This window comes from Papio anubis, chromosome 4, assembly GCF_008728515.1.
Source record: "Papio anubis isolate 15944 chromosome 4, Panubis1.0, whole genome shotgun sequence".
Classification (NCBI taxonomy): domain Eukaryota; kingdom Metazoa; phylum Chordata; class Mammalia; order Primates; family Cercopithecidae; genus Papio; species Papio anubis.
In genome coordinates, this window is record NC_044979.1 from 78032034 (window position 1) to 78055301 (window position 23268).

The window sequence follows — 23268 nt, forward strand, 5'->3', positions numbered from 1 at the left end:
GAATTTCATTTAGTATTTTAAAATGCCATAAACTCTTAGTCTAAGTTACTTTCTCTAGAAAAGTGACCATGTTTTCAAGTTCTGGCTAGTAACATCATTCCATTCCTAGTCCCATGACTCAATAATTTCTACCATGTGAAAGATAGTCCCAGATGATTTAGCATCAATATAAAATAAATATATTAATTACAACTCAGGCAAAATATATATATATATATATATATATATGTAGTAACATTTCAATGAATTGATAAATGTTTGTTGTGTGAAAATACAAGATCAGGGAATTGCTTCTGTCATTGGAAACCACTTAGAAGATAGTTTCTCTGCCTTAAACTTGAGCTGTTATAATTATCAGATTAAAACTTTTTAAATATTAATTTTTTTTTTTTTTTGAGATGGAGTCTCGCTCTGTCGCCCAGGCTGGAGTGCAGTGGCCAGATCTCGGCTCACTGCAAGCTCCGCCTCCCGGGTTTACACCATTCTCCTGCCTCAGCCTCCGAGTAGCTGGGACTACAGGCGCCCGCCATCTCGCCCGGCTAGTTTTTTGTATTTTTTAGTAGAGACAGGGTTTCACCGGGTTAGCCAGGATGGTCTCGATCTCCTGACCTCATGATCCGCCCGTCTCGGCCTCCCAAAGTGCTGGGACTACAGGCTTGAGCCACCGAGCCTGGCCTTAAATATTAAATTTTAAAGCTAAATTACAAAGTTAAAAATGCTACAAAAATCTATTTATTATAAAAAAAATTAAAATGAAGGAATATGTCAGTAAAAGTAGAATCAATATAATTATATTAGGCTTGGGTAAAAAAGCAATATTTGTTGTCACATAAAACATTACAACAAAATATCACAACAGTCACTTGGATATTTTTCAATTCATCTTTATAATAAAATTATTTTATAAAAGAATTATAACTCTATTTCCTACAGAAAGGTTCAGTAGAAGTAAAACTTTGTACTTCTTGGGGCATGAGTTACATCTCTGTAATTCTGTAGCAAAAAACTTGTCCCTCCAAACAGGATGCACCGAGTGTTTAACACATTAATTATCATCCTTCATCAAGCATAAAACTAACAGTCAGGAAATACAGCTGCAATGGCACAATTACCAACACACTCAGAATACACCCTGAAGCAAAGAAAACAAATGGCTTGCTTTTCATTAACAGAGCTTGGCAACCCTTTTTAAAGACAATGTTTTCTTTCCAGTCAGAGTCCCAAAAGGCATTTCAGGGGTTATTTGCTTAGGTAAATCCACAGAATAAATTAATCGTGGAAATATTTACTTAAATTTCAAAATGGCCATTATCAACATACAGTGCCATTCAGAATAAAATTATATATATTAAAAGATGACTTGATAAAATACAAATCTTATAAACACAGGACATGTATTAAAAATACTGGTGCAAGAGGGTTGAGAAGTCACACAATATCCTATCCTTGCATTTTACTGTGATACATAAAGTATTAATGGTTTCCATCTTCATGTTTTGTGGCATACAAAACAATATGCAATGTACTTATATGGATGTAATAGTTGTGTCATAACAGGATTCCATTATATCATATTTGAGTCCACATAAAGAAAAATATTAGGTTGGTGTAAAAGTAATTGTGGTTTTTGCCACTAAAAGTAATAGAAAAACCTGTAATTACTTTTGCACCAACCTAATAATTATCTATCAGCTTGAGATTCTAATGTAATATGTCATCATTGAAAGCCTAGATGAATAACATTCTAGAGAGGTAACAAAAGAACAAAAGTACAGTTTATTTGGTTGGTTTCTGAACATTTATTCTTAATATTACCATAACATCATCATTATACCTTAACAGATACATTATTACTCCCACTAAGATTATACTAAATTATCTGCCCAGAAATGCTCTAGCATAATCAGCTTGATCCTCTCTGCAGGATAAATGTCGTAGCAAAAATTAAGGAGCCATATTTTCCTCAGCACAGGAGGCCAGGGATACACATATGGGTTAATTGTAATATAATCTTATGATGAACTATTACTTAATTATGAACTATTACTTAAACCATAATTTAAGGAAGGTTCTGGGGATGTAAAATCTAACAGATAGTCATCTGCCCAAAATATTTGTAAGTATGTCCTGAACTACTGCTGACAAACTTTCACTAAATTATCTGCCCAGAAATGCTCTAGCATAATCAGCTTGATCCTCTCTGCAGGATAAATGTCGCAGCAAAAATTAAGGAGCCATATTTTCCTCAGCACAGGAGGCCAGGGATACACATATGGGCTCTTCCATGCTTGTGGCACAACTTCAATTTCATGAATTCACATTGTACTTTATATGCAACTAACTCATGGCCTGAAGTTCTTCTGAATTATATCTGGGGTAGGCATCATTTCATCTTGGTGTATGTAATGTACAGTTGTCTTGTAAAAGACAGATAACCTTTGAAATGATATATAAAAGAAAACCCGATTCACATTCATGCCCTCAACCCTAAAAGCCTCTGCCTCATCAAAGAGTAAAATCCATGGGATTTCGCTCAGGCCTGCATAAGAATTGTGAATAGTGTGAGTTATACTTTTAACCAGTCTGCCTTGGTCAGAATGCCTGCTTCTGAAGGTGCTGAAAACAGCAGTAAATCAGAGATGATGAAGCTCCTGCCAACACTGGTAACATTGCCAGTGTGAAGGGGAAGGCTGAGGGCACACTGTGTACAAAACATTTGGCTGGACAAAAGAGGATACATAAGAAATAAAAGGTCCTTCCCCTTTCCCTGAAGTGCTTATAGTTGACAGAGCAAAATAGTACACACTCTGAATGCATTCACCATGCAACATGCCAGCTAGTGCCAATCAATGGGCGTGCAGCCAGCTGGGAGGGGATAATGAGGAACAAATTCTTTGGCCAGGTGTCCTGTCTGCAGTACAAGGTGAGTGGACTTTCCCGGGTTCCTCTTGGAACCTTCATTTTAAGGGCCAAGGTCTTAAAGCATTTTTTGGTACTTGTATAGATGCAGTGACATTATACACATCTCAAAATCAAAAAAGTGATTTAAGGCAAAAAAAAAAGAATTTTAATGTTTTGATGTCTTGTCAAGCAAGGTGATGAAATGCATACAAATTGCTTGAACAATAAAGAGCAAGGCAAGTTCAAGGTGAACTTTAGCTAGTTCATGCCTCTTTTTTTCTTTCAAAGACATGACCTGGCAATGAAGTAACCACTGTTCTCTCATCATTCTTAAAATCCTTTTGGAACCCAAATCACTTCTTTATCTCAATATGCATTCATCTTTTGTAACCAGGAGAGAGAAAAACAACTCCATGTGCAGATCCAATACTGAGAATCAGACACGGTGCATGTATCCCTTCTGAGCCGAAAAATCATTGAGTTTAATACTGCTTTTTCAATTAGAAAATACTGCTGTCATCTTACAGAAAAACTCAATTTTATGTTGGATGGTACTCTCAGAATAAAATGATACATTTCAGAAGTAAGGGAGGAAAGAAGGATACCTTCTTAAGTGAGGATATTTGAATATAATAATTAAAAGTAGTTTATGGGACTTGTACAATCTCCCCTTTAGCAATGTCAAACAAGTATTTTAAAGGAGCAGGACCAATCATTAGACTCAAGTTCACCACAATTCATCTCCCAGTAACATGTATCCTAAGGTTCAATTTGTGTTTTTGGATTGCAGTAGATTATCATTGTATTGAATCCTGACGCAGTTTAAAAAAAAAAAAAAAAAAAAAAAAAAGACTCTGCTTGGGGCACAGTTCTCTTTGGCATTCTGAGTCCTGGAATTATGACGCTTTCTGCAATGGACTTTGCTTGTGATACAAACAAAATTTCACTTTTCTCAAGATTTTCTAGTGGCCCCTCTAGCTTCCATACCTTTAAAGTAGTAAATTCATATGGTTGATAACCTTTGAAGCTCTCATGGATGGCTGCCATAGTGTGAGAAGTTTTCTCCCAGAAATGAAGTAGAGTGGTCTGCAAAGAAAGACAGTAAAGCTATTAATGTTTTGAATGCCCAGTTCTAGTCCTGGGCCCCAGGGAAGTATGACTCTCTGTAGCTTTGAAGATTCTTTAAAACGTGATTCTAACTCATTCCCAAGTTTCCCATTACGCCCCCATTTACACTCTGTATTTCAGCCAAACTAAATGCCTCCCTCTTTCCCTGAATGCTGCCTCCCAGAACTCATCCTGCTCTCACCACCTGGGACCTTCTCCTCTCCATTCTCTTTTTCTCATCTGATAAATCCTCCAAAACCCAGGGTAAATAATTAACGATCTATTGTTGCGATCCCTCAGCTGATTCTATTTCTCCCTCTTTAAGCTTTCATTGGATTCCTTAGAACTTATTTCACTTAGCACACCCTGCTCTGTCCTAGAGGTATAGAAAAATAGACTTCACTATCTCCAGATTCTTCCTAAACTTTGAGCTCTTTGAAGACAAGGAACCTGGTCTTAATTTTTTTTTTTTTTTTTTTGAGATGGGAGTCTCTCTCTGTCGCCTAGGCTGCAGTGATCTGAGCTCACTTCACCTCCCAGGTTCAAGCAATTCTCTTGCCTCGGCCTCCCAAGCAGCTGAAACTACAGGCGCCTGCCACCAAGCCCGACTAATTTTTGTATTTTTTTAGTAGAGACGCGGTTTCACCATGTTGGCCGGGCTGGTCTCGAACTCCTGACCTCAAGTGATCCACCTGCCTCGGCCTCCCAAAGTGCTGGGATTACAGGCGAGAGCCACTGTGCCCAGCCCTGGTCTTGACTGTTGTATTTCCTACAACATCCAGCGTTCTGTATCCTGCCCTCAGTTGGTGCTCAGCAGCATTGCTGATGGACAGTGTTATCTGGAAGGAACTCAGAGGCTAACAGGGGAAACAAAAACACATGCATCGAATACTGACAACCTGATGAGAAAGATATGCCACGAGATGGACAGACACAAAGCTAAGTGAGTTTAGAGGAGGCTTACTGGAAGAGGTGACATTCTGTCTGGTACATTAAAAAGAATGGAATTTGGAAAGGCATGGATGGAGGAGAAAGGCACTCCAGGTAGAAGGGACCCCATAAGTAAATGTAGAGAAGTGGGAAATTATGGTATATACAGAGAATAACTACTATTTGGTTTGATTAAACTGTAGGATGCTAGAAGGCAGAGATGTGGGAAGTGAAATTATGGAAAGGCATTCAGAACTTCACAATGGCCAAAGCATACTTTTAGCTCAAACACCATTTTTATATTACTTAAACCTCGTCCCATCCTTGGTTCATTGCAACAAACATCACTTTGTTACCTGGTATGTTGCTAGCATGTGAGACAAGAGATTGCATCTGCTTGCTCCGAGAAGATCCACTTTTTGACACACATCCATCTTCAGTTTGTCAAAGTTTTTTTTTGCAAGGCGCACTTGTGTTTGTACCTATGAAAATAAAGAGGAATTTCTGAATCACTCTAACCCTTAAGTAGGTAAAATTTGCAGGTGAGATGAGATCAACAGCAGGCCTTTTCTCTTTCACATATGAAAATACTTTTGAAAATTCCAGACAAATGGGAAGATGTTACAACATCCATTCTTTACCTCCAAAGGAGCCAAATGGGAGTACAGCACATTATGATTTTATAGCACACTTGCCATCCTAATTCTATTTTTCTTAGTCTAATGTTAAAATTCCTTTCTTCTCAAGGCATTCACAAACTGACCATGGTTGGGAGAAGACTGGAGACAAGCAGGGTGGTGAGGAAATCATCTTTGCTCCATTGTTTTCCTACAGTCTTTGGAAGCTGAGTTCCTGTATACCCTTCACTCAGCTTCCCCTAAGGTTAACATCTTACAGAACATGCTACATTTGTTAAAACAAAGAAATTTACATTGATACAATTCTATTTACTAACCAACAGACTTTATTTGGATTTCACCAGTTTTCCCACTAATGTGCTTTTTCTGTTCCAGGATCCAATCTAAGATTCCATAGGAGGGAATTTTGACACAGCCTAAAAAAACTTTCCCATGGATGAAACTTTTTACTATTGAGTAATGTGTACGAGCAATCCTCAATCGATCCTTGAACCATACAGGAATTCAGGGATGGAGTGAAGGTCAGGGAAACATTCAGAAACATCTATTTTACACATTATTTCATAACAAAATAGGAAGTTTTACAATTTGATACAGCTGCATTGAAAATTGTGAAGTTGAGGCCAGGCACGGTGGCTCAAGCCTGTAATTTCAACACTTTAGGAGGCTGAGGTGGGTGGATCACTTGATCTCAGGAGTTTGAGATCAGCCTGGGCAAAATGGTGAAACCCCATCTCTACAACAACAGCAAAGGCGTGGGGGTGCACGCCTATAGTCCCAGCTAGTAGGGAGGTTAAGGTGGGAGGATCACTTGAGCATGGGAGGTGGAGGTTGCAGTCAGCCAAGATTGTGCCACTGCACTCCAGCCTGGGTGAGAGTGAGAGCCTGTCTCAAAAAACACAAACAAATAAACATACAACAACAACAAAACCAAAAAACAAAACAAAATATGAAATTAAAATTTCACCTTCCTTCAATCTAAAGTGTCAACACACAATAGTTTGGCTAGAGAAAACCAGTCAATTTTTCAAAAACCACCTTATTGAGGTATGATTGACATATAAAAAGCTGTATATATTCAGTGTATTCAGTGTGATGAGTTCAAATATTAATTTATCTCAGATCATCATAAAGTTATAGATACTAGATAGGTTACTGAGAGTTGGAAGTAATACTGATGTATTAACAGTAACTCTTTCGTCATAGGATACCAGGAGGGCATGGACAATGTTACCTTGTTCATCATTATATTGCCTAGCAACCTGGTGCAAAGCAGGTACTGAATACATATTTGTTGGCTGAATAAAGACATTTTTCAGGCCATTGCAAAAGATGAGGTATTTGTATGCATTTTAAAGTATAATCTTTAAAGTAGTTTAAGAAGTGATGACTTTATTTTCTAATAAAAATAAATACATAGATAATTTTATATAAAATACATTCATTTTTACCACCAATATGAACATACTTGCAATGTATAAAATTATAGGATGTTATATAATAATACTAAATCTAACAGTGAATACAATTTACTTATCACATGCCAGCGTCATTCTATTTTGGCTGCTGTTATTACTGTCTCTTACTGATGAGGATTGAGAGGCTTCATCAAGGCAAGTTACTCACGGGCAGGGCTGGCATTCTAAATTAGCCGGCCTGACTCCGAAGCCGTGCTATTCTGCCTCCCAAGCAACTTACACTACTCACTGGAAAATCAAGAAGCTCAGAATTACGATTGTACCCAGAAATATAAGTTTTCCCTGAAGGATTCTATGGAATTGGGAAATAATGAGGCAGTACATTGACCACCACACTGACAGAAAGAATTAATATTCTATATGAATAGAATCTTGTGTCTATAGCTATGTCAAACCCGTACTAAGAATTCTTCTGTATTCTTGGTCTACAGATCTGGGAAGATCAAAGAACAGCAGCCACCCAGTTCCTTTCAAACTGACCATACCATGAGCTGGACGATTCTCCACTGTAAAGAGCCAGTAGTTTAAATTCCTTGGGAGCTCTGACTATAAAAAGAGTCTAGGAGGAGTAAGTGTTAGAGGTTTCCTACCTCCCTTTGAGAGGAATAGGAAGGCAGAGAAAAGAAAACCTGATTTCTGGAGGGGAGAAGTGGGGGAGTCTAGAGGGGAGGATGTTCACTGTAGATCCCTGTGTTGGTCATCAGTTGCTCTGGCCAGGAAGGCTGCCTCAACTGGGGTCCTGAAAGGCATCTGTCTTCAGCCTTTTCCTTCAAAGGGGAAGAAAATACACACGGGAGTGGGAGCTTTCAAGTATGCATTCATTCAACACATATTTACTGAGTGCCTGTTATGTATCAGGACCAGTGCTAGGAACTAGGGTGTCTGTAAAGCTGTAAAGGAATAAGGCACATAACACGGAGTCAACAAATATTTATAAATGAATGCACACAGCATAAAGACCCCCTCATCTCTTAAGGAGGACAGACAAGTTAGCCACTATATTATAATAGAATGGGTAAATTATAAACATAGAACTAAGAGGAACAGAGAGACAGCACAGACAAGGAAATGATAAATGCTGGTGGTGGAACAGAGTGGGGGTAGGGTTGTAGGATGATGGCATTAAAGCCGTAACTAATGGCCTCCCTGTATTCTCATTCTTTGCCCTGTAACTCTGTAGTGTCCTCCTACTCTGACTCTGAGCTCGGCCATGTGACTTGCATTGGTCAATGGGATGTTAACAAATGTAATGAAACTGCAAGCTTGATAAAACAATGCCAGCCTCTTTCCACTTTCTCTCTTGCTTCTTTGAGATGGCCATCAGAATATGCCTGGGCTGACAAGTTGGAGGGGGGTAAGAAACATATGCATGCAAGAGACATGAGGAGGACAGACCAGTTGTCCCAGCAGATCAGTCTTTGACCAGCTGACTCCAAGACATGTGAGGGAGCCCAGCCATTATCTTCGGAGGCCCTCTCTGCCCACAGCTGACCGCAGACACAAGTGAGCCCACAAAGACGAGAATGGCCCTGCTTACCATAGCCTTGTGTGCAGTGAGAAATGCTTATTGTTTTAAGCCATTGAGTGTTGTGGTTGCTTATTTCACAGCATTACTGTGGTGACAGACAACTGATATAAACTGTAAGGAAACAGACAATGAAGGCTTCTGAAATGATGTGATATATGAGGTGGGTCTTAGGCATGACTAGGAGGTACAAAGTAAATATAAGGTATCCATAAGGCTGGCCTACTTATATGGAACCTCTAGATTTTCTAATGAAATGCAAATTAACTTTTTCTGCAGGGGTGTGAATTTTGCTTTTTCCTTTAATATAATCAGTTACTCATAGATTCTCTTATATCTTAGGAGAAAACTCATTTCACTCGCTTATAACACAAAGCTCATGAATTAGTGTAGCTTGAAACGTGCCCTAATTTAATTTTGTTTGAATTTTGTAAGGTAATTTTAGAAACCTAGAAGACAACTACAACACTTGACCCAATGATTCTGAAAGGCCATATGCTTTGTATGTCAACAATGATTATTAAAATACTTAATGCACTGCTGAGTTTCCAAATGCTGAGCCCTTTCCCTGCCAAACAAGGAGGATGCTACACTGTTGGGTGTTTTGAATACAGCAAAGTTCATTTAATATTTTGTGCTCCATGTATGCTCTAGAAAACACATTTCCAGCCTGAAGCCTGAGGTTAAAACACCAAGGACATAGCCAAGCATAGGCCACTACCAAGAGTCTAATTTCATATGCCTCCAGATGCACTGAAGTGACAAATGTTTTGAATATTATTCTTCTCAACCCTGGATAAGATATATTCTATTACATAAATATCTTGAGGAGCTCCTGTGGTTTTCAAGGCCCTTTAAAATTTTCTTCACTCAAATAAAAGTACCCTTTATTTCTTAGTTTTATTTCTGTTACCTCATCTCTCTTCTCTTATTCTCCAAGTTGTAGGAAATGGCCATTTATTTATTTATTTATTTGGAGATGGAGTCTTGCTCTGTCACCTAGGCTGGAGTGCAGTGGTGCAATCCTGGCTCACTGCAACTGCTGCTTCCTGGGTTCAAGTAATTCTCCTGCCTCGGCCTCCCTAGTAGCTGGGATTACAGGCCTACACCACCATGCCTGGCTAATTTTTGTATTTTTAGTACAGATGGGGTTTCACCATGTTGGCCAGGCTGGTCTTGAACTCGTGACCCCAGAAAATCCACCCTCCTCAGCCTCCCAAAGTGCTAGGATTACAGGCATGAAGCACCGCGCCTGGTCTAATGGCCATGTATTTTAGCGCCTCCTTAGTCTGGGTTCTGTCTTCCTCAGGCCACAGCAATTTGGTTTACCAGAGAAAGGAGCAATGACTTGACTGGCAAAACAAGAGGGCACTTCTGCGTACTTATTCCTCCTAGCCTGAAATTCTAACTCTTAGCCCCAACTTGAACAATGCATGATGAAGCCAAAGCTATTCGTCCTTTCAGTTCAATCTGGCTTTTCTATCCAGTGGTAAGGTCTTTATTATTCTACAACCAATAATATGAGAGTAGTTTTGCATTTTTCTAAGAGTTTTATTAACCTTACAAAATAAAACAACAATTCTACTCTTATTTTTGTATCTTCTTATAGGAGATAGCGCTGCCCTTAGATCCGTTCATTCAGCAAATACTTACTGAGTATCTTCTATATGCTGGTAGCAGTAGGCACAAATGGAATTGATAGTCCAGTGGGTATTTTTCAGATCAGCAAAGGTGTAACTATGAACTGAGTGAGGTGCTCAGAAGGAAAGTCACATAGTCCCTCAAGAATGATTGACCAAGGAACCTGACCCAGAGGATGTCCTCCAAGGACGTGGTGCTCAACCTCCACTCTGAAGGACTAGCATGATTAACTATGCAAGCAGGGAGAGAAGTCCAGTGGAGGGAGAAGTGTGTGCAAAGGTTGTGGGGTGGAGGACGATATGGCAGGTCCTAGAGCTGAGAGTAGGTCAGTGTAGCTGGGTTGCTCAGAACAAGCAGGAGGGTGGGATGAGATGAGGCAGAGAGGTGAGTTGCGGCACATCCTGGAGCAGCGCCTTGTTGGTATGCTCAGGATTTTAATTTTTATCCTGGAATAGCAGAAAAACACTGGAGGCTTTTAAGCAAGGAAGAGAGAGGATCCTATTTTCAGTTTGAAAGATTACTCACTGCAGTGGGAGATGGACTGAAGGAGAGAGTTGAAGGTAGATAAGAATAGATCTGGGCCGGGTGCAGTGGCTCATGCCTGTAATGTGCACTTAGGGAGGCCGAAGTGGGTGGATCACCTGAGGTCAGGAGTTTGAGACCAGATCTGGCCAACATGGTGAAACCCCATCTCTACTAAAAATACAAAAATGTGCCAGGTGTAGTGGTGTGTGCCTGTAATCCCAGCTACCCGGGAGGCTAAGGCAGGAGAATCGCTAGAACCTGGGAGGTGGAGGTAGCAGTGAACTGACATCAGGGAACTGCACTCCGGCCTGGGCGACCGAGCGAGACTCTTTCCCCCAAAAAAACAAAGAATAGATCTGGAGTCAAGAGGAAAGATGTCAGTAGTTTAGATTTGGATAGTGATGCTGGATATGGAAAATACTGCTCTGATCCAAGAGACACTTAAGAGGCAAAGCAGGTCCTGGTAAGGTGCTGAATGCTGGGGTGTGAAGGATGACGTCTCTGTATCTGACTACCCCAGGCTTAATGTTATCGTCTGGCTTGCCTTTTCCACCAGCCACTTCTACTCACATCAACTTCTCATGGACACCTCAGACCCAGGTGTTCAAGACCAGCCTGGGCAACACGGCAAAACCCTATCTCTACAAAATATACAAAAATTAGCCAGGTTGGTGGCACTTGCCTGTAGTCCTAGCTACTCAGGGAGCTGAGGTGGGAGGATTGCCTGAGCCCAGGAGGTCGAGGCTGCAGTAAGCTATGATCACACCACTGTACTCCAGAAACAGCCTGGGTGACGGTAAGACCCTGTCTCAAAAACAAGCAAACAAACAAACAAAAACCCCAAAACAGGTATTTATTTGGCTTCATTAAAAGAGGATCTTTTCATTTGAGTCTGATGACCAAGACCTCTCGAGGGCCAAATAACCAAGAATTTTGCTGAATTCCTTTAATTAACACTTCCTTTAATTAACAACTTACGTTACCTCATTTATCATATATGCATCCACTCATGGGAGAAGCAATTTTCATATTTTATTATGCAAAGAGGTATGTGTAAGTGAATGTGTGTGCACCACACATGTTGTGGGCAGCCAACAGTAGACTTCAGGATCTATTTTTGGTCTCTCCTCAACGATATCCTTACCTCATTGAAAAAAATGTTTCTTCTCAGCATTCCCCTTGAAAAGCAGAACAAGGATGTCCTCTCTCACTACTCCTATTCAATATAATATTGGAAGTCCTAGCTTTGAGCCATCAGGCAAGAAAAGAAAGAAAAGGCACCCAAATAGGAAGAGGGGAAGTCAAACTATCCCTGTTTGTAGATAATAATACTCTATACCCAGAAAACCCCATCATCTCTGCCCAAAGCTTCTCGATCTGATAAACAACTTCAGCAAAGTTTTAAAATACAAAATCAATTACAGAAAAAAATAATCAGCATTTATATACACCGACAACAACCAAGCTGAAAGCCAGATCAAGAATGCAATTCCATTCACAATAGCCACAAAAGGAACAAAACACTTAGGAATGCACCTATCCAGGAAGGTGAAAAATTTCTACAATGAGAACGACAAAACACTGCTCAATGAAATCAGAGATGACACAAACAGATGGAAACATATTCCATGCTCATGGATAGGAAGAATCAATATTGTTAAAATGTCCATAACTGCCCAAAGCAATCACAGGTTCAATGCTATTCCTATAAAACTACCAATGACATTCGTTACAGAAGTAGAAGGATCTATTTTTAAATTTCACATAGAACCAAAAAAGGAGCCTAAATAGCCAAGGTAGTCCTAAGCAAAACGAACAAACCCATAGGTATCACATGACCTGACCTCAAACTATACTACAAGGCTACAGTAACCAAAACAGCATATTGGTGTTATTAATTACCAATAAAAGGTAATTATTAATAATGACCTATCATGAAAGGAAGCTTCAATTTACTTCTTAGGGCTAGATTTCTCCGTGGGCCTATATGCACATAAGGCAAAAGCACGGTACAGGTACAAAAACAGACACATAGATCAATGGAGCAGAATAGGGAGCCCAGAAATAATGCCACACCCCTACAACCATGTGATCTTCAACAAAGTCGACAAAAACAAGTAATGGAGAAAGGACTCTCTATTCAATAAATGGTGCTGGGATAACTGGCTAGCCATATGCAGAAGATTGAAACTGGACTCCTTCCTTATACCATACAAAAAAATCAACTCAAGATGAATTAAAGACTTAAATGAAAAAACTAAAACTATAAAAACTTTGAAAGATAACCTGAGAAAAACCATTCTGGACATAGGACCTGGCAAAGATTTCATGATGAAAATGCCAAAAGCAATTGTAACAAAAACAAAAATTGGCAAATGAACCAAAGTAAACTAAAGAGCTTCTGGACAGCTAAAGAAACTATCAACAAAGTAAACAGACAACTTACAGAATGGAAGAAAATATTTGCAAACTATGCATCTGGCAAAGGTCTAATATCCAGAATCTATAAGCAATAAACACATTTACAAGCAAAAAACTAACCACCTGATTAAAAAACAGGCCCAAAACATAAACAACACTGTTCAAAAGAAGACACGGCCAAGAAGCATATGAAAAAATGCTCATTACTAATCATCAGAGAAATGAAATCAAAACTACAATGACATACATCTCACACTAGTCAGAATAGCTATTAAAAAGTCAAAACATGACAGATGCTGGTGAGGCTGCAGAGAAAAGGAACGTGTATATACTGTTGATGGGAATGTAAATTAGTCAGCCTTTGTGAACAGCAGTTTGGTGAGTTCTCAAAGAACTTAAAATGGAATTACCATTTGACCCAACAATCCCATTATTGAGTATATATCCAAAGGAATGTAAATCATTCTACCATAAAGACACATGCACACATGTGTTCATCACAGCACTATTCATAATAGCAAAGACATGGAATCAACCTAAACACCCATCACTGGTAGAGTGGATAAAGAAAATGTGGCACATAGGCACCATGGCATACTACACAGCCATCAAAAGAAATGAGATCATGTTCTCTGCAGCAACGTTGATGGAGATGGAGGTCATTATCCAAAGTGAACTCACACAGGAACAGAAAAACAAATACCTCATGTTCTCACTTAGAGTGGAAGCTAAATATTGAGTACATATGGACACAAAGAAGGGAACAACAGACACCAGGGCCTACTTCAGGGTAGGTGGAGGGCGTGAAGAGGGTGAGGATAAAAAAACTGCCTATCAGCTACTATGCTTATTTCCTGGGTGACAAAATAATCTGTACACCAAAATCCCCTGGCATGCAATTTACCTAAATAACAAACCTGCACCTGTACCCCTGAACCTAAAATAAATGTTAAAAAAAAGCATTATTAAACAAACAAAACGCCAGGCGTGGTGGCTCACGCCTGTAATCCCAGCACTTTGGGAGGCCAAGGCAGGTGGATCATGAGGTCAGGAGATCGAGACCATCCTGGCTAACACGGTGAACCCCGTCTCTACTAAAAATACAAAAAATTAGCCGGGCGTGGTGGCAGGTGCCTGTAGTCCCACCTACTCAGGAGGCTGAGGCAGGAAAATGGCCTGAACCTGGGAGGCGGAGGTTGCAGTGAGCCAAGATCGTGCCACTGCACTCCAGCCTGGGTGACAAAGTGAGACTCTGTCTCAAAACAAACAAACAAAACAATTTTCTGTTTACTTTAATAACGTGGTTTAAATGCGGCCTGGTAAGCCTTTTTATAGGCCAAATTCCACTGACTAGACCAGGGATGGGCATCTTTACTCAAGTTTAATTAATCATAATGCACTGCGGTTGGCTAATTCAGTGAACAGCACCTGATCAAAGCTGGGTGAATCAGAGCCCTTCCTTAGGATTTTTGAACCTGGAGCTAGAGTTAAAAAGTCTCTTTCCTTCTCTATTGGCTAAAGCACTAGGGGTAGACAATCCTGCCATTTGAATTTCTTGTGGTGTAAGGAACATTGGTCTGAGAGAACAAAGGTGACCTACAAAGAAAAACAGAGGGGAGAGAGCAGAGAGAGAAAAGAGAGAGGAGAGAAGAGAGAGAGAGAGAGAGAGCAAGAGAGACTGAGAGACCGAGAGACCGAGAAGCCTAGTAACACTCAAGTTTCTGGATCCTGTTGCTTTTCTTATGGTCACATGGGATTTCTAATTAACTCCTCTGCTTGCCTCAATGAATCAAGAGGGCTTTCTTTTTTGTGGAATCCAGATAGCACTGACACAGGCTGCTTACTTTTGCCTTCTTAGCAATTCATATGAAAGGATCTAAGAAGTTTCATGATAAAGATTTCTTTTTAACTTTGATTATTCTAGTGTTTCTAAAATTTATTTTAGAAACACAGTACACTTTCCATTTATCAGATACCACCTACTACATGCCATAACATTTGTTTGGGAAATCCCTATTTTACAGAAGAGGAAATCAAGACCCAGATATTAATCTGACATATAAATATTAGATCCAGACTCGGGTGTATTTGGTTGTATAATCCACGCTCTTCAAACCATGGGACACAGGGTCACAAATCTACCATTGACCACATGACTGACAGTGTTCTGAGACGTGCACAAATTGTACAGATACCATCTCAAGAACCCCTGGTCAACAATGTTGATCTTATCAGTTTCAAAGTAGGCACAGGCAAACTTCAAGCCACATAGCCTGAACAGAGCTTCTATTATCAGAAATCTTGCTAAGTTTCTTTAGCTCAGACTTCTCAACACAATAGAAAGAAATTAGCCCATCAAATTCCCTCAAGTGCACTGTGGTCAGTGGATTCCCTGTTTTTAGGGGAAAAATATGCAGAGAGGGTATCTGTTTATTGTGTGCCTTGGAGAGGATGCCACCATTTCCTTCATTATCATATCATAATCTTCATCATCATTACTTTTAAGCAGCTTTGTTGAGCTACAATTTAATTTCAGATGTGCAATTCTATGAATTTTTGAACAAATGTATATAGTTATGCAACTACCACCACAATCATGATATAAGACATTCTATATTCCTAAAAGTTCCCGTTGTAGTCAATTCCTTCCCTCAAGTCCCAGCTCCTGCCAACTACTAATCTGACTTCTGTCACTATAGATTATATTTGTCTTTCTACAGTTTCATATAAATAGAATTATGCCAAGTAGTCTCGTCTTTTTTTGTGGCTGGGTTCTTTCACTCAGCACAATCCTTTCTGAGATAAATGTTGTTGCATATATTAGTAGTGTGTTCTTTTTCATTTCTCAAGTAGTATTTAATTGTATGAATATAGTGTTATTTGTACATCCATTTTTTGGCTATTTTGTTTATTGTTTCCAATTTTTGGTGATTTTGAGTAAAGTTGTTATAAACATTTGAGCACAAGTCTTTGTGTAAACACATTTTTCATTTCTCTTCGGTAAATGTCTAAGGGCAGGATTGCTAAATCATGTAGTAAGTGTGTGCTTAACTGTATAAGACATTGCCAAAACATTTTGCAAAGGAACTACATCATTTTGTATTCCTACCAGCAATGAATACAAGTCCTATTTGCTCCACATCCTCATTAACATTTGGCATTTTCAGTCTTTTCAATTCGAGCCATTATAGTCATAATGATTGTGATTTTAATTTGCATTTCTCTAATGATGAATGATACTGAACTTCTTTTCATGTCTTATGTGCCACATAGATTTTTAGTAATGTGTCTATTCAAATCTTTCACCTATTTAAAAAATGGGTTTATCTTTTTATTACTGAATTTTAAGAGTTCTTTATATGTTCTAAATATAAATCCATTATCAGACTACATTTGAAAACATTTTCTTTAAGTCTGAACTTGCCTTTCATTTTTCTTAATAGTGCCTTTTGAAATAAAAAAGTTTCAAATTTTGATGAAGTCTGATTTACCAAGTTTTCTTCTGTGTGTATGTGTGTGTGTGTGTGTGTGTGTGTTTTAATGCCTTAACAAACCTTTCCCTAACCTAAGGTCTCAAAGATTGTTTTCCTGCACTTTTTCTTCTAGAAATGTAATATTTTTAGCTATTACATTTAGACTTGAAGTCTGATTCAAGTTCACATTTACACATGGTGTGGGACAAAGATGTAGACTCATTTTGTTTTTCCTCCATACGGATAGCCAATAGTCCAAGCACCGCTTCTTGAAAAACCACCCAATCACCCATTGTATTAACTTGGCTCTTCTGTCAAAAATCCATAAGCCATATATGTGGAGAGCTATTTCTGGACTTTCTATTCTATTATTTTGATCTATATGTTTATCCTTATGCCAATACCACACTGTCTAGATTACTGTCACTTTACAATAAGTCTTGAAATCGGGTAGTACAAATCCTACTCTTTCGTTCTTGCTTGAAATTGTTTTGCCTATTCCAGGTACATCACATTTATATACAAATCTTAGTGTCAGTTTGTTGATTTCTACAAAAAAGCCTTTGGGGCATTATTAGGATTACATTGAATCTACAGATTTATTGGAAATAATTGACATCTTAATATCTTCTGACCCACGAATGCAGTCTCTCTCTCCATTTATTGGGTTTTTAAATTCTCTCGGCATTTTTTGGGTAGATTTTGGTGCACAAGTCTTGCACATATTTTGTTAAATTTATTGTTAAGCATTTCATATTTTGATGCTATTATAATTTCTAAAAATTTCAATCGCTAGTTGTTCATTACTAGAAATATAATTAATTTTTATAACTTGATCTTGTATACCGTGACCTTGCAAAGTTCAATGATTAGCTTTAAAAGTTATTTAGGAGATTCCTTAGAATTTTCCATAAAAATTCATGTGGATAGATCTATGTACATATGTTGTTTAAGAATGAAGACGGCTTTACTTCTGTTTTAATTTATATGTCTTTTATTTTTATTGCCTTTATTATATTGGCTATGATAATGTTGAACAGAAGTTTATATGAGAAAGCATATTTATTTTGTTCCTGATTTTAGGAGGAAACATCAATTCACATATTTAAAGTGTACAATTAAATGGTTTTCAGTATATTCTCACAGTTGTGTAATCATCACCAAATGAAATTTAGCACATTTTTATCAATCCAAAAAGAAACTCCATCATCATTTCCTTTTGCTAATATTTTGATAATAATTTTTCTTGTCTATGTTCATGAAGGACATTAGCTTGTTGTTTGCTTTTCTTGTAGTATCTTTTTCTGGTTTTGCTATTAGGGTAACTCTGCCCTCATAAAATGAACTGGGAAGTGTTCACTTCTCTTTAATTTTTTTGGGGAACAGTTTATGTAAAGTTGAACTTATTTCTTCCATATATGTTTGGCACATTTTACGAGTGACATCGTACAGAACTGAAGTTTCCTTTGTAGAAAGATTTTTAACTACAAAAATGATTTATTCATAGATATACGGCTACCATGTTATTTATTTCTATTTGAGTGAGTTTTGGTAGCTTGTCTTGGAAGAGATTTGTCCATTTCACTGAGTTATCAAATTTGTTGGCTTAAAGTTGTTCATAATATTTATTATTCTTTTAATGTCTGTACTGTCTATAGAATGTCTTCCTTAATTCTAAATATTAATAATTTATGTCTTCTTTCTTTTGTTTCTGACCAATCTGACTATAGGTTGTCAATGTTACTGATCTTCTCAAAAGACCAGCTTTTGATTTCTCTATTGTTGTCTGTTTATGGTTTCATTTGCCCCTGCTCTTACTGTCTTCTGTGTGCTTAGGTTTAATTTATTCTTTTTTCCTAGTTTCCTAATATAAAAGTTTATATTATTGATTTGAGAACTTATTTTCTAATATAAATCTTTAATGGTTTCGATTTCCCTCTAAACATTGCTTTAGCTGTATCCCACACATTTTGATATGTTGTGTTTTCATTTCAATTATTATTTCAAATTATTTAATTATTTCAAAATATATTCTGATTCCCCTTGTGATGTCTTCTTTAACCCACAGGTTATTTGGATAAATGTTGTTTAATTTCCAATTATTCAGGAGATATTCCAGATACATATTTGTTACTGATTTCTAGTTTAATTCTGTCACAACTAGATTACTTTGCATAATTTTGATTCTTAAAAATTTATTCAGACCTGTTTTATAAACCTAAACATGGTCTATCTTGGTGAATGTTTCATGTGCGCTTGAAGAGAACATATACTGTGATGTTGAATGGAACATTCTGTAAATGTCAATGAAGTCAAGGTAGCTGACAGTCTTCTATATCCTTATTGATTTCTGTCTATTTCTTCCATTAATTACTAAAAGATGAGTGTTGAAATCTTCAACTATTATTGTAGATTTGTCTATTTTTCCTGTAAGTTATTATTCTATTTTGATGTTCTATTATCATTGTATACAATATTGGGATTGTTATAACCTTTTTATGAATTGACCCTATTATCATTAATAAATATCCTTCTTTATTTCTGGTAAAAGTCCTTGTGCTGAAGTATGTTTTTGTCTGATATTAATAAAGCCACTTCAGATTTCTTTTTATTAGAATTTGCAGGCTATATATTAATCTATCCTTTTGTTTTGAATAAATCTGTTTCTTTACATTTCAGAGGTGTCCTATGGACAGTGTAGAGCTGGATCTTGGTTTCGAAAAAATCCCATCTATAACTCACTTTACTCCATTTATGTCTATAGAGATTACTATGAGGTTTACAAAATATAACAAGAATAAACAGGGTTAGTCTGGTGTTAGATTTAAAATAAACTCATTCTGCTTCAAAATAATCACAATTTTTTTTTTCTGAGTTGCTTATAAACCATCTAGCAGTGATCAGTTCTAGATTTGGTTAAGAACACAGTGTAATTCAGTATATTCAATTACCAAGTTTTAAAATTCTCTTTTAAAAATAGGACAATATTTTCTTGTTATGCTATTTCTGGCACCTCCAATTTCTCAAATGTCACTGGCAGTATTACTGTGCTTACATACATGAGTTCTTTCTGAGACATAACTCATCTAAGTCGGGTGACTAAATGTATTTAAATATAACTAGTACACATTTGCTCCTTTCATAGATTGAGCTTCAATTTTTCCCTAAAATCTTTCTATCATTTCCAGTTTAAATATCACTGACAATGGAGGTGAAAGTAAAATAGGGGCTTAGTTGCTTTGCTTTCTTTGCTTTCCTTATTAAGATTAAATCATATAAAAATGTATTTTCTGGCTCTGTTCACTATAAAGGTCTACAAATAATGGCTAACTCAGAAGCAATGTCCCTCTCTAAGTAACCAGGGCTCCCTGACAAAACTGCTGATTCCAGGACTAGGGCAGGAAATACACAAGATGGTTCTGAAATATTTGGTTGTACTAGAAAGCAAAAAAGACTATTACTGGGACTCAGGGGTCAACCTAAGATATTCCCACTAACCAAAAATGAGACGTGAGCATCCATGAAGTTAATATTGGCAATGATTAAAACACATCAAATAAATCTAAATCTATGCTTTCATAATAATACTTAAAAACAAGCAAATGAATAAACAGAAAAACAAACAAAACCCTCACTGGGCACCTGCAGAGAATGCTAATGAACCAATTCAATATTTTGACAAAGAAAAAGAAACAAACATTTATCCTGCATATCCTATCAAACCGTCCGTACTTCAGGATGACCTGATAGTTGACGAGAAAGTTGCTCATTGCTGAAGCATTCAAACTAATAAATGAAGAAGGAATATAATCTGTTTCCAGTAGCGGGCCTGTCTTTTCAAGGTACTAGTTCACGCTCACAACAGCCTTGTTGTTACTAAGATGTTTCATAAACTTCAGGCCATTCCAGGTTTTAGTTTTCCTGACACCATTACTTATTTCTTAATTCCCTTCTTCCCTCTCTGCCTCCTCCCAAGCAATATAATTGAACACATATAGTTCTCGGTGCTGGAGATAAGCAGAGAGTAAAGCAAAGTCTTTGCTTTCATGATGGTTATGTTGTAGTGGGTGAAACTGGACAAAAAATAACAAAAGCAAACATATTGTCTGTTAGACAGTGAAAATAAAGCATTGTAAGAAAGATACGAGTGCAGAGTTTGGAGGGGTAGTAGAAGATTCTGTTTCATACGGAATAGTCTTGGAAAGACTTTCTGAGAAGGTGATATTGGAGCAGAGACCTGGAGGAAGTGAGGAAGCAAACCATACTGATTTCAGGGGGAAGAGGACTCAGCAGAAAGAAGAGAGAGCACAAAGGCCCTGGGAATGCAGTATGCGTGGCTTGTTCTAGGAAATGTGGTCAGTCTCTTTAATTATGTATTCTTTTACCATCTGTTTTACATGCTTTGTAAGTTCATCAACAAATAGAGAACATGATCTTTCCTCTTAATCTAACTTAATGGGTGATTTAAAAACTCTTGACTTTTGCAAAGGTACCTATGACAATATAAATAGTTGTAGTAATAAGCATCCACAGAAAACTCATTTATATATACATTTTTTTCTTTATGCTTTTATAATGAACCTAGTGCACTGGAAATGGATGAGCTTTAAATGTGCATATAAAGTTTGTCCCCTACATTATAGTGGGAGAATTTCCCCCAAGATGGCAAGAAAAAAATGAAGGCTGGGCGTGGTGGTTCACACCTGGAACCCCAGCACTTTGGGAGTCTGAGGCAGGTGGATCACTTGAGCTCAGGAGTTTGAGACCAGATTGGGCAACACGGCAAAACCCGGTTTCTACAAAAAATAAAAAAAATCAGCTGGGTGTGGTGGTGAGCACTTGTAGTCCCAGCTACTCAGGAGGCTGAGGTGGGAGGATCACTTGCACTGCGCTCCAGCCTGGGTGACAGAGCCAGACTCTTAAAAAAAAAAAAAAAAAAAAAAAGAGAGAGAGAGACAAACAAGACAATTCAAACTCTTTAATGCAGGAAACACAAACATGTCCATCCTTAGCAGCATCATTCTATCACTGCGTTGAAGAGAATTACACCTGAATAGTGGGGGAAAGAAACGGAAGAATAAGAGTGCAAGAGAACAAGGCCAGAGAGAAATGCATGTACGTTCCACTGCTAAGAGAAAGAGAGGAATGGGGTGGTTAAACACAGCCTTGGAGACAAAACTTCCACCATCTGGAGGGCAAAAGAGAGAAAGGATTGTCTCATGTGCTTGTCAGGTTCAGCACTTGAGGTAAGGAAAAGGAGGTGGGTGGAGTGAGAGGTTGAAAAGAATGTGGGGGATAAACTGCGGAGGGGCACAGAGTGGGCTGGCCAAGCTGATGCTTATCCTTACTCAAGGAGGGAGCGGAGTAGAGAGATTTCAGGGAGAGGGAAGTTGAAGTTAATAAAGAAACAAAAGGAGAGGAAAAAGAAGGAAGAATGTGTATGTTTAATGCTGTGGCTAAGATGGTTAATCATCACTATTTTGCCAAAAACAAGGAAGATGTGGTTGTTGTTTTACTTCATTTCCTCCTAAACATGCATTTTAAAGTCTAACAATTCAGTGATAATAAATAAGCAGTGACAACATTAGGTTTTCCAGCTACATCTCTGCTGAATTTATAGGAGTTTAAATTGAATCATCCAGATAATACCCCCTTCACATGCATGAAAACTGTTTAAGACAAGGGTTGTTTTATATATATATATATGTTTTATATATATATATATCCACCTGAATAAGCCACACATGCAGCTGACACAATTTCAATTGATTTATAAAAACATGGCATGCAACCTTCGTTCAGACACTCATTTTCAGATAATAGTGAAAAAGCCACCAAATTTCTTTGTTACTTGCTCTTCAGAAATTCAGGTTTATACATGTTCTGATAACACAACAAAAATCAAACAGTGATTATGGGTTCAAAAGCCGCCTAGGAAAACAGAGCACACCAATGCCTCAGGGTCATTTTCTAGTAATATATCAAATATTGTACTGGATCAAAATCTCAAAATAATTATCTCAACGATAATTCAGGAGAACTGGGCGCTCCTAGCACAATCCACTTTTTGGAGTTTCCAAGGAAGAGAGCTGTGATCCTTCTTTGTTTATTCCCCACTCTCCTGCCTCGTCAGTCTTTAGTTACGGAGGCGGCAAAGGGGAGAAAATGGAAGTGAACACTTATGGAGGGCCTCCTGTTTTACAACTGTTTCATTCTGCAACTCCCCTCATTTTATAGAGGAGAAAGCTTAGGTACAAAATACTGTGCCCAAAAGCAAACAGTCAGTGAGTAGAAACACCAGGACTTGGGTTGGATGTTGTCTCTTCTTGTATGAAACACAAACTGTGCACCCAGGCCCTGCCTGTCTGCCTTAGCCCAGAGGTCTCCTTTCCCATGTTACCTTTCAGGCACCTTATCCTCCAGGCATGCTGAGCTACAGCAGGCCAATCCCATCCACGTGTTTCTTTACTTCCTCTGCCTGGAAAGCCCACTTCCTTTTTGTCCACATGGTTAATTCTCACTCATCTTTTAAGTTTCCGCTTAAGGGTTTGCTCCTCTGAGAACCTTTTCCTGTAATGCCCCTCAGCAGAGTTAGCAGCTTCTTCCTCTCTGCAGTCAGTGCACTTTGC

The 23268-nt window shown here is 38.1% G+C and overlaps 1 protein-coding gene across 12 annotated transcripts in view; it reads right to left on the reverse strand.

Moving 5' to 3' along the window:
* ICA1 (islet cell autoantigen 1) overlaps positions 1 to 23268 on the reverse strand; it is a 154844-nt gene that overhangs the window by 40922 nt on the left and 90654 nt on the right. For all 12 annotated transcript variants that reach the window (XR_002521060.1, XR_002521059.2, XM_009203339.4 and 9 more), the window contains exons 7-8: positions 5295 to 5420; positions 3889 to 3987 (exon numbers count right to left, since the gene is read on the reverse strand). Coding sequence is in view for 10 of the 12 variants with exons in the window: in XM_009203339.4 (XP_009201603.1) it covers positions 3889 to 3987; positions 5295 to 5420 (225 nt within the window). In the remaining 2 variants the exon portion in view is untranslated. The remainder of the gene's footprint in view (positions 1 to 3888; positions 3988 to 5294; positions 5421 to 23268) is intronic.